Here is a 12260-nt window from a genome sequence, read left to right as displayed (position 1 = left end):
GTTGTCCTGACCGAACTCCGAGACCCTGGCACTTTCTTCAGTACTGACACCATGGATGTCGAAGACTGGCTAACCGAATAAAAGAGAGACCACAGCAACTAAGATTGCAGACTGGGCCACACTTAATCCCCTATCCTGCCCACTAGATTTCAACAGCTTCTTGCACGTAATACTGGCTCGTAACGTTACCAGTTTGTGTGTAATAATGGTATAAACTTGCTTTGCCACTGCAACTTTTAAATTGAGGCAAGTCTTCAACTGTTGTGAATGTGGCAAGAGTAGCATGAATGCATATTGCACGCTAGGATGTGTACGGCACATGCACAGTGCGAAGCACGTAGAGCATACACATTTGCCTAAGGCCTTTTCATCTGATCGTAATACAAAATTTAAAAACTTGCTTTTATTTTATCACCGCAGTGCATTTCTTTTGTTATGCTGCTGTAAACTATTAATCTTTGCCTTTGTGATTTGTAGGCAGCAGTTGAGTGACAGTCTCTCTTGGCAAATGTCTAATGTTGCAGGTGTTGAGAGACACCTATGCACCACTCCTTTCCCTCACCAAGCTCCCATCTGCGCCTCAGCTCGGTGTCATCAACAGCGTAAGTGCTATGTCAAACTGCTTGAAAGCCAAACATAGAACGTCATAAAGCTGAACAAGTTGGTAAAGTTTCATGGTACAAAAAGTGAGGCATATAAGACACAAGAGGGACGGTGCTCTTTTTTTTTTTTTTCTTATGTTCGTGTTTTACAAGCCTAACCTTCCTGAACATAGTATTTCTTGTTCCAAGGTTTTCTTTTTGTGGTCCTTGCTTCTAGGATGGAAGTGTCTCACCTGAGTTGTTAGTGAGAATTCTTTGAGATGGCAGCCAGCAGTGTGATATGCTGGGAAACCAAGTAGTGTAAAAGGATGAAGACACAGCATAACAATGCACAGCACATTGTGTTGTACTTTGTAGCTGTCCGTGTTCTTTCCCAGATAGGCTAACCTGATGAAACTACATACTTTTTTTAGCAGTGTGTTGTTTCATTTTGGTTCATCAATGAATATTTGGGCTTTGATTGGAATTGCTAATTGGTTTCAACCAGGCAATCAATGGTCCACAGGTAAATAAAGCTTTGAACTGCAGTATCTCCATTGGCCATTCCTGTAGACATAAGAGCCGTTATTCTTGCTGTATTTTTTACTCGTTTCTACTGCTGTTTATACAGAGATAAGGGAATTGAATGTGCTATTTGGGGTAAAGTAAGGGAAAAAATATAGTTTTGGGACAAGCTTTTGTGTTGTGATTCACGTTATATTACAGTGAAACAGTGATATCACTGTATGACTGTATGATTTGAAAATCGCTGAACTAACGTTGCTTGACTTCTTTGTTTTTGTGGATTGGTTAGTTAAGTGCTTGTGTGAAGAAACTTCTGAGTGCAGTTGCCCCTTTTTCAAATTTATTCTGTTTTGTGTACTTACTCGTGTACCACGCTGCTAAGATCTTGTATAAGATAGCAGTACTAATAAATAAATAAAATTATAGATATAAGTGATTATGTGCTAAATTTCATGAATCTCTTTTCATAGATGATGTATATGTTGATGCAATCACATTTCTCGATTGTTTGCAGAGGCCTCAAGTTCCAGTCCAGACATTTGTCATAATTCCTCAGTCATCAACTCATCTTCGCCTTGTATATAGAAACACGTATCCTTTATCACTTCGTGGTATCATGATTGAAAGTTTTATGTCTAAAATATTTTAATCAGTGCTAATATGCTGTGCTCAATAAGCCTCTGTAGCATTAAGTACTAGCATTATGTGCGTTAGCTGTTTATTTAATGCTGCATCTTTCTGGTCATGTGAAGTTTGGACACATCCTTTTAGCATCTGCCTTTTCCTTTTTTTTTTTTCATAGCTGTTTCTTGGCCTAATTTGACCACTCAGCAGACATAAAAACAGTCAGATAACAAGAAATGAAGAATGTAATCAATGATTTATTTTATTTATTTATTAGTACCTCAAAGGCCCCATTGAAGGGGTATTACATGAGGGGGTGGAATTTCAGCACTACATTCCTTCTATGGATGATCAGAATGACGATGAATCGATCTGATCAACAATGGCATTTGGCAGGTCATTCCAGTCCCTTGCTGTATGGACGAAAAATGATGACAGATGCGCAGAAGTGCGAGCAGCGGGAGGGCAGACGGCCTTCCCGTGGTTTATGCGATTGGAAATGCGATGGGTTGGCTTGATAATGGAGTTCAGAGATGGATGATAAAAGAATTTATGAAACAAACACAGTCCGGAAATTTTTCGGCAGTTCGCTAAAGTTGTGAGATGAGCATTGCATTTTAGTTCAGTTACACTTACACGATATGAATAGGCGGAGAAAATGAAACGAGCTGAGCGATTTTGTACAGATTCAAGAGTAGTGGAAAGGTTACTTTGATAAGGGTCCCAGATCGCGCATGCATATTCTAATTTGGGACGGATAAGTGTTAAGTAAGCAAGGGATTTCACTGATGGGGGTGCTAGTCGCAGGGTTCGTCGAAAATAACCAAGGACGCGATTTGCCTCGTTAGTAACTTGTGATATATGAAAAGACCATTTTAGATCAGGTGTCAAATGGACGCCTAAATACTTGTAAGTTGCTACCGAAGCGATTTCCGCATTCCCGATTAGATATTTTGAAGATGGTTGTGAATGACGTCGGTGGAATGATAGCAGAGATGTTTTTTTCACATTTAAGGATATTAGCCATGAATTACACCAGGTTAGTACGTGCTGAATGTCAGACTGAAGAAATGATGCTATATACTTGGAACTAAAGTGCAACCTTAAATGGAAATGGGCACTTAGAGAAAGAAAGCTGTTTTTTTATGCTTGACTGTGCCTCAGCCATCCATGCAGCAGCACTGACATGCTGGTTATGATCATTTCTCAGCCAAAAGTACATATTTATCATTTTTTGCTAACTAAGAACTTGATAAGAGTGCTTAAAAATTATTAAAAAATTAAAGTACACAATTTGCTATGCTTTTATTTATCTTTATTTTATTTTTTTGACATACAGTGGAATCTTGATAAACGGAAATCGCCAAAACTGCCCCTTAAACGGAGCACCATCCTCATGGTTAGTTGGCTTTGTATTCATGCAATTGTATTCAGCTTTGTCTCTCAATAAATGGAACTACTCCTCCTAATCATCATCATCATCATCAGCCTACTCATGTTCAGTGCAGGACGAAGGCCTCTCCCTGCGATCTCCAATTACCCCTGTCCTGCGCCAACCGATTCCACAACTAGCACCTGCAAATTTCCTAATTTCATTGTCCCACCTAGTTTTCTGCTGTCCTCAACTGCGCTTCCCTTTTCTTGGTACCCATTCTGTAACCCTAATGGTCCACGGGTGTATAACCTGTGCATTACATGACCTGCCCAGCTCCATTTTTTTCTCTTAATGTCAATTAGAATATTGACTATACCCGTTTGCTCTCTGATCCAAACCGCTCCTTTTCTGTCTTTTAACGTTATGCCTAGGATTCTTCGTTCCATCGCTCTTTGCGTGTTCTTTAACTCGTCCTCAGGCTTCTTTGTCAGTCTCCAAGTTTCTGCCCCATATGTCAACACCGATAAAATGCACTGATTGTGCACCTTCTTTTCAATGATAATGGTAAGCTTCCAGTCAGGAGCTGACAATGTCTGCTGTATGCATTCCAACCCATTTTTATTCTCCTGTGAATTTCCTTCTCATAATCAGGGTTCCCTGTAAGTAATTGACCTAGGTAAACGTACACCTTCACAGACTCTAGAGGCTGATTGGCGATCCCGAACTCTTGTTCCCTTGCCCAGCTATTTGTGATTCTCTTTGTCTTCTGATACTCCTGATAACTTCTGATAACTCCTGATAACTCCTGATAAATGGAACCAATTCCTCTGGTGCCTTGAGGTTCCGTTTAAAAAGAGTCCACTGTAGGTGCATTTTTTTCTTCTGATAGATTCAAGTGACTGTATTGCCTATTTGAATGGCACATTGCACATCACATGCTAACACGCTAACATGGAACATCAATGATGACTTCCTGCGAGAGAGAACCCTCCATAACCTGTGAGCACAGTTATGTCCTCGATATTCAGTGCCGGCCAGAGGGCTTTGTGGCAGTCAGGGACGGCGCATACAGCAAATTTGATAAAACCAAGGCTGTCGAGGATTTCACCCCTATTCAGGGACTGAGGGTAAGTGCAGTGTGCTTTCCAGAATGCGAAATTGTTATCATTTCTCGTAGAATTGCAGTGTGAATAAAGTTTTGCTTGTACTGAGATAAAGTGATAGTCTTCAGGGCATCTAAGCTTGCCTTCATTTAGTTGTTGCTGGTAAATAGGAAGTATGCTCAGTGGCACTTAATGCATGTGGCTTGCCTCACTGCATAGCATTTTGTTACTGACTTCAAGGGCTTTGTATAAGAAGTGACAATAAGAGGTATGAAGTTTTTCGATTTCTTTATTTCGTGCCCTGTAGTGTGTGTGTGTGCTTGCTTTTTGTTTCCTGTGATCATAAGAAAGTAAAAAAAAAAAATAGATTTAGGTGCACGTTAAAGAACCCCTGGTGGTCGAAATTTCCGGAGTCCCCCACTACGGCGTGCCTCATAATCAGAAAGTGGTTTTGGCACGTAAAACCCCACAATTTAATAGGAAAGTCAAAATTATACCTGTTGAGTGCAAGAATGCTAATGTACCTAAATTTAGGTGCATGGTAAGCAACCACATGGGGTTGAAATTAATCCTGTGGTGTTTTTTGTCGCCCTTATGTTGATTTTAGGTGTTGTAAATCCCACAGTTTTATTTGATTTAAGAAGGTTAAGATGGACAAGATGGAACAAGAGAGAATAATGTACAATATTTAAACGATGGCTTGATCCCTATTTGGGGAAATGGGTATGGGGGTAGAGGGCTGGGAGATCAGGCTGTGTGGCTCACTATGCAAGCTTCACATACAGTGAAGCCTCATATAGTGAGTTAAGCGTCCCTCTGACGGTAACACATGGTCGAACCCAGTCCTCGAAGGGTGTCACCTCCTTGGGCTGCTACTTTTCCCAAAATGTCTTTAGTCCATCACATTTCCACACGAGGTTTTGAACCCTTGGAGTTACCTCCCTCGTGCGCACATTGTGTGCAGAGTGAGTGCATAGATAGGGCTTCTTCTTCTTATAGGCTTTCCTGAGCAAGTTTGTGGATGAGAGTGCGTGCCAGCTGCGAAGGCGTTCCCAGTCAGAAGATGACAATCCTCCATCACCTATCCCTACACTTGAAGGTATGGATTCCTTTTTGGGGACTGGGCTGCGGCCAAACTCACCAGCTCAGCGTGGGCAAGATAGCAGTTCAGCCGCTGCTGCTGCAGTGGCTGCTGCCACAGGTGGACTGCGCTTCCATCATCCTATGACGCCACCCTCCAATCCTCACACACCAGCCTCGCCCCACCCATCAGTGTTGTCTCAGGTGAGATGTCTTTTAGAGTGGTCATGAGTTTACGGCCTTGTATTAGGGCATAAGCGGCAAAGCATTTGAAACTCTTTGGGGCAACATTTGAAGGTACTCATCAGGCTAAATCAACTTATGTAGTCCCCCCCCCCCCCCTTTTTTTTTTAAGGAGAGCAGTAGGAGTTTAGAGCTGATAGGAATGCAAAAACAAAGCATTGCAGTGTACAAGCCGCACCTTTGAGACAGCTGCCATGAAACATTTATGGGAATGCTCAGACTGGTCAGGGCCACTTATGGCATGCTTGAGTACAGCACTGCTAAGGCGTGTTAGCAGGCTGATACAGGGGCTTTTGAAAAATATTGTTGCAAGCATCCTGAATTGTGGTTTGGCTTGTCCGCAATTCACAATTATGCCAGCGGAGGGCTGCAGGTGTCTGCGCTCATCACTGGGTATGTGCAGACGCATGCATGACCTACCTCTGCTCACTTGCACTTGTACGAAAGAAAAGGCTTGTAGCACTTGGCTGCTGAGCTCTCGAAATGCTGATCAGCCAAGTGACAGCAGGGTGCTGAACAGAGAGCGATACGCCGAGTTGTGATCCTCACAACCAACTGTGTATGTGCAGCATTTTAGTGTGACCGGACGGGCTATTTGGGCCAGCATGTACTGAGAGCCTCATGCTCTGCCATTTACGCTTCATTCCAGCATGATGGTACATTTTCCATGCTGGCTGAACCAGTGGTGCATTCAGACACTTGCATTACATCGCCTCCTAGTACAGTAAATCCCTGTTAACTCGAAGCTGTAAAAACCGCAAAATGAATTGAGATAAGTGGAGTTTCAATATAAGTGAAATCACGAAAATAGAAGACCACTGGCCATGCATAGACCACATAGAGCCTTTCCAAAATACCGCAGGTAGTAATAATTTCTGTAACTTTTGCATGCATTGGCACTGGAGACGTCGGTGTCTACGGGCAATGGCGTTGCTGCCATTGTGTCAAGATAGCATACTTATACAGAGTCAATGTTTGATCCTAATGATATATTTGAAGCCAGTCATCAGAGCATAGCTGTTTTCAGACATCAAAAAAGCTGACGCTGCTACTTTCTGCATTATGATGAATTAGGGACAATTCAACTTCAAAGACCAAAACTACAGAAGAACACAATTGTCACGCCTTTAGCAGAGGACCACAAGTCACGTGGCATTTGCACCTCACCGTCGCGCAAACATGAAGTGAGCGTCTTTAGCAAACTGCAATCTTGTTGAAACGTTGTCTCGCATGCTGGCTACTTTTGGGTGCAGCGTGTGGGCTTATGGTGTCCACTTAAAAGTGCCAGTCATCCTGCCCAAGATCAGGATTGGTATGCTGTGACCATATTGATGCATCATTGACAGTGTCCTCAAAGAGAGGGGAAAAAAAAAGGAAAGACAGACAGACTCTGAGCTCACTGCTGTCATGAGGGGCCATAACAAAGTGACAGCAAGTAGCCGAGTAAACATGTGCGAGCAGTAATAGGCAGAAAGAAAGGAGAAAGATAAGCAGGAAGCGCAGCTCAGCGTAGCGTCTGGCTTGGCAAGCAGTGCTGCCGATGCTGCCTCGTTGCCTTTTACCTGGCATTTTCGAAGTCAATATTTCGAGATACTTGGAGTCTGGTGCAAAAACTTTTCAAGATAAGAGCTGAAAATGAAAAGCACATGGGTTGAAACCATGACTGGAAAAAAAAAAACCTACTTAACCGATATTTTAAGAGATCAGAGTTTGAGTTAACGAGGGTTTACTGCGTTCCTCATGCGAGACACCATAGTGCTCTGTGCTACTACGAGATGTGTTCTGTTGTCCCCAATGCAGGCACAAAGCCCTGGGCATCTCTTTGGTGCTGGCTCCCCTGTGAACCCCCTCCATGCCCCCTCGCCATCCTTTCTGGCTCCATCACCTTCGCAAGTGCCCATGCCCAGCCCTGCCACACAAGGATACATGGCATCCTCTCAGCAGCAGCCTGGTAGGTTCCACACAGAATTCACAACGCATACACAAGGGGTGTAGTGCTGATGCATTAATGATCTGATTGTCTCCTTTCAGTTCACTGTAGCATCATCATCATTTTAATTAGGTTACCTACCACAGTACAAATAACCTCAGGATTATACAATTACAAATAATCTCAGGAGTACCGCAGGGTAGCATTCTCGGGCCTTTGATCTTTAATTTATACATAAATGACATAGTCCATATGCCTTCAGAAGGTAAATTCATAATTTATGCTGACGACACTAGCATATTTGTTTCGTCTTCATCATATGCCAAACTTTTTCAGAAAGGTAATGCCATTTTAGAGGAATTAAGCACGTGGGCAGCTAATAACCAATTAAAGATAAATACAAAGAAAACAAAGGCTGTGATGTTTCATTCTACGGGTAGGAAGGTTTCAGTAGTATGTAACCTAGTTTTTCGCTGCTCAGAGATAGAGCTCGTTAGCTCTATTAAAGTACTTGGTGCACATTTTACAGAATCACTGCAGTGGGATGAGCATATCAATGTGATATTACAAAAGTTAGGTGCGATAACAGGAATTTTCAACCGAAACCCCTACTTAATTCCAAAGTCAATAAAATTGTTGATCTATAATGCCCTCTTCGCTTTGTATCTAAACTATTGTCATTTGGTCTGAGAGACTACTCCACAATCGAATTTCTTGCAGCTATTAGTAATGCAAAAAAGAGTTTTGAGAATAATGGAGTATGTGCCACTCCGGCATTGTACTGTGGAGCTCTCTAAAAATTTTAAATAATTAGAGTACAAGATACGTATGAGTATAAATTGTTGCGTGAATATTGCCTCAACTATGACTGTCATAATTCTCTCTTCATGGGTTTAGTAAATCTCCATTCGAAGGAGATATCATATGCCACAAGAACAACAGAAATATTGAATGTTTCGTATTGTCGCACTGGCTATGGTCAGCAAATGCTCCAAAACAAACTTCCACGTCTACTAAATGAGTTTAATCAAAAACAAGTCGATATTCGCGAAGCAAAATTATCTGACTTGTACACGTTCTTTCTAGCCTAACATTGACCTCTAGAGCTGTTTATGATTGGTATTTAATTATATTGTTTCAATGCCACTATTACTAAGCGTACGTTGTTATGAAATGTGCTCGCATTCGATGCTGAGGTGAAGTTACGTATGTTAACGGATGATGCCCTACGTAGGACAGTAATTAATGATGTGTTTAATTTTATGGTTTTGTCAAAGTTTATGACAATGTTGTGTTTAATATGATGGTTTTGTTAAAGTGTCCGACCATGTCAACAAAACAGGTGTGCCTCTGCTGTTGTCTTTGCCAGTATAGGGGCGAAGGACTCCCTCAAGCCATCCCTTTGCCTCCCATCACATGTATATGTGATAAACCAATGAAGAATCAATCAAGAATCAATCAGTGGTTCAGTGGCTATGATCAGCTGCTGAGCACATAGTCGTGGGGATGATTCCCTTGCTTGGCAGCTGCATTCTAATGGTAGTGGAAAGCAAAACTGCTTGTGCATTTGGCTTTGGGTGCATCTGGATGGTCAAAACTAATCAAGAGCCATCACCGGATAATTTAAATTAGACCGGAGTCATCCACTATGCTGTCTCTTATAGTCCCCATGTTGCTGTGGGAAGATAAACCCCATCAATCAACAAATCATTTTAACTAAGTGCACTGCAGCACAAATGTGTTTTTTGAAACTCTGTTTACCACTGTACTGTGTCAACTGAACCCCCCTCATGACTGCAAGTTTCCTAATGTCACCTCTCAATTCACATTATGGGGTTTCCGTGGAAATTATTGTTTGTAATTTCATCAAGGCTTAATGTTAACCCTTTAAGAGCCATGGACGAGTTTTGCTCTGTTACAAATTTTTTAAAGTAGGCCCAAGGACGAATCTGTCTTTTCCACGTAATTGGGCACTCTTTTTAATTCTGGTAAAGAGCCAGCCTGGTTCAATTCGTTTTGATGTTCTGGCGAGTTCCCTCTTTGTCCTGTTAAGGGTCCTACAGAATTGATTCATCTGTATTCGTCCAGTAGAGATTTTAAAGGTGGCAGCAGCTAATCGGCTTTCATTTAATTTAGTCATTAAGCTCCGAAGATGATTTGCTTCTGCATGAAAGCATTGACAGTGATGGCGATGTTTTTCATGATTTTTCGTCCAGTGATTCTGATGTTGCCGACTAGATAGTTTTCATACGGTGTGGCATTTGTTGGACGGAACCTCCTGCCAGTGCCTCCTCATTTTCAGTTTGTGTATTTTCAGACACAGATTGTGAACTTACTACCCTCATGTCATATATCTTTCGAATCTGTAAAAAAAAAAAAAAAAAAAAACAAATTGCTATCCAGATGTGCAATGAAAAAAATCCATTTTCTCAACGCAATTTCGGATTTTCTGCCAGTACTAAAGAGTTTAGATGTGTAATGCAAGCTTGTAATTACTTCTGTATTTTCGTGGTCACAAGTTAGTGGTTGAAGAAATTTTCAATTGCATTCATTTATGGGCAAGCACTACACAGTGCACCAGGATCCCACTGCTGTGTGTTGCATGCTGTACATAACTATGCAGAAACTTACTGTTGTGTACCGTATGTACTCGCATAATTTGCCGACTTTCTTTCGCGATTTTAGAGCTCCGAAAAGGAGGTGCGCAAGTTACACGGAGATTTTGCGAACACATCTGAAATAACGTGCAATATGTAGCAACATGCACGGTACTATATACACGAGGTGGTATGACCTTCGAATAGAAGATGAAGAAGCGCAGGAACCGAGGTACAGGAGAAGAGGAGAATGAAGTTAGCGTAAAGGTAGACAAGATGGGGGCCAGTTCCACAGCAATGCTTTACGTCTATTGTGTCCTTTAACTAGGAATGCTACATTACTTTGGCGCAGCCGACAACTGACTCCAGCATGTGGGTGACATTTTTCCTTGAGGGGACCTCCGCAGAGTCTTTTCGAGATACCAAGCTCAAGATGAACCAGCAGTGGAACTACCTCGCGAACTGAACTCGCCAGAACTCATGAACCTGGTTTTAGAAAAGGCTTCCATGGACACTGCCGAACTACACCGAAAGGGTGCTGTGAAAGTGAACTTCTGTCTGGCGATCTTCGACGAATTAGTTCTCCAACCGATGCGTCGAAAGGACTCTCGATCACGGTCTTCAACTGAAGAGGTGAGCCTCGTTTTGAAAGCTCTTCAGCTACAGCAAGAACAGATTGCGCAACAAAACCAACTGGTGACATCGCTTATAAGCCCTCTAGACACTGAGAAGCCGGTGACTAAATTTGTAGAACCCAATGCGTTCGATGACGTGTCTTTAAGTCCAGAAAGTTGGCTTGAATTCTGTGAATATACCGCTGAGAAGAACAACTGGCACTCTAATGAGGACAAGATTACTAACATGTGTAGTTACTTAAGAGGGTTGCACGTAAGTGGTACGATCTGCATATTGTTGAAGAAGCTGGCAACTCTTGGAACCAGTGGAAGGAAAAATTCTTGACAACATTCTGAAGCAACCCAGTGCAAAGATGGGACGCCGCGCTTAATTTCAAATTCAAGCAGGCCTCCCTCCTCGAGTATTTCTTTGAAAAACACTGCCTTTTAAAGCTGGCCGATCCTATGCTTCCTTCTTCTGCCGTAGTAGCACTAATAATGCACGGACTGCACATGGAAGTCCTGAAGCAAGTGCAAGTACGATCACCTAAAAGTATGGACAAGCTCCTGGAGTGCCTTCAGGACAAACCATCTACTTTAAAAGAAAATATAACCCCTAACTCAAGCAGTCACTTCAGACGGACCGGCACGGATTGGCCAAGCTGTAATCGGCGAGAACCGAGCCACCTTGCAGGCAGCATAGAGAACTTGGGTTGGCACACTCCCAGCGGTCGGGTGAATAACGTCGACAACGACCCTGAACCCCTACTTTCGGACACTCAAGAGCTCCTGACGACAAAAAACTAATAAACAAGGGTGATGAGTCCAACCCGATGACCATAACTGAGACTGTTTATTTAACTTGCTCTAGCCTACTTCACATTCCTGTCAAAGTGTGAAACAGACATATAATGGCTTTGGTTGACAGCGGTGCTTCTATGTCTATAATAAATGCCAAGCTGGTAGATGCAAGTCACCTGTATAGTAAAAGAGTACTACGGGTGCAAGGTTACGATGGAAAAGTGACAATGCAGAATCAGTGGGCCTCAGTAAACATCGAGTTCCAAGGTCATGAAATAGAGTGAAGTACTGGTGATAGAGGGTGTGGCGTACGACTTTCTGCTATCCAGACCAGATATAAAGGAACTAAAATTCAACATATACTGGGATGATGCGATTTTAGTGGAAGGGCTTTCAAGAGAAGAGACACAGCAGGGTAGAAAAAACCTACGAGTTGTTAAGTGTGCGGAGGATATTGCACTGACCTACCCTGAACTGGTATACATAGGAAGCTATCCACATGCGATGAAGTCACACAAAGTGCCTTTCAATCTAACTCATAAGACCGTCATCTGAAAATCACCTTATAACATGTCAAGAGAGCTCAAGATATAGTTGAAGAAAGAATTGCAGGAGATGCTAGACGCCGATATAATCCAACCTTTGGTATCACCCTTTGCCTTTCCCACAACAATTGCGCCGAAGGAAGATGGAACTTTCAGACTGTGCACAAATTACAGGGCTCTCAATCGCCAGACAGAACTTGTACCATTTCCCATGCCGAAGATAGACACGATTATAGATGAGA

The 12260-nt window shown here is 42.3% G+C and overlaps 1 protein-coding gene across 2 annotated transcripts in view; it reads left to right on the top strand.

Annotated features, from left to right (window-relative positions):
* MED14 (mediator complex subunit 14) overlaps positions 1–12260 on the top strand; it is a 162200-nt gene that overhangs the window by 120016 nt on the left and 29924 nt on the right. For both annotated transcript variants that reach the window (XM_072286352.1, XM_072286351.1), the window contains 5 exons: positions 525–602; positions 1621–1697; positions 4115–4232; positions 5208–5492; positions 7332–7486. In XM_072286352.1, the coding sequence (XP_072142453.1) occupies positions 525–602; positions 1621–1697; positions 4115–4232; positions 5208–5492; positions 7332–7486 (713 nt within the window). The remainder of the gene's footprint in view (positions 1–524; positions 603–1620; positions 1698–4114; positions 4233–5207; positions 5493–7331; positions 7487–12260) is intronic.

This window comes from Dermacentor andersoni, chromosome 2, assembly GCF_023375885.2.
Source record: "Dermacentor andersoni chromosome 2, qqDerAnde1_hic_scaffold, whole genome shotgun sequence".
Taxonomy (NCBI): domain Eukaryota; kingdom Metazoa; phylum Arthropoda; class Arachnida; order Ixodida; family Ixodidae; genus Dermacentor; species Dermacentor andersoni.
Note: the sequence above shows the minus strand (reverse complement) of the source record. Positions and strands in the feature narration are given on the sequence as shown.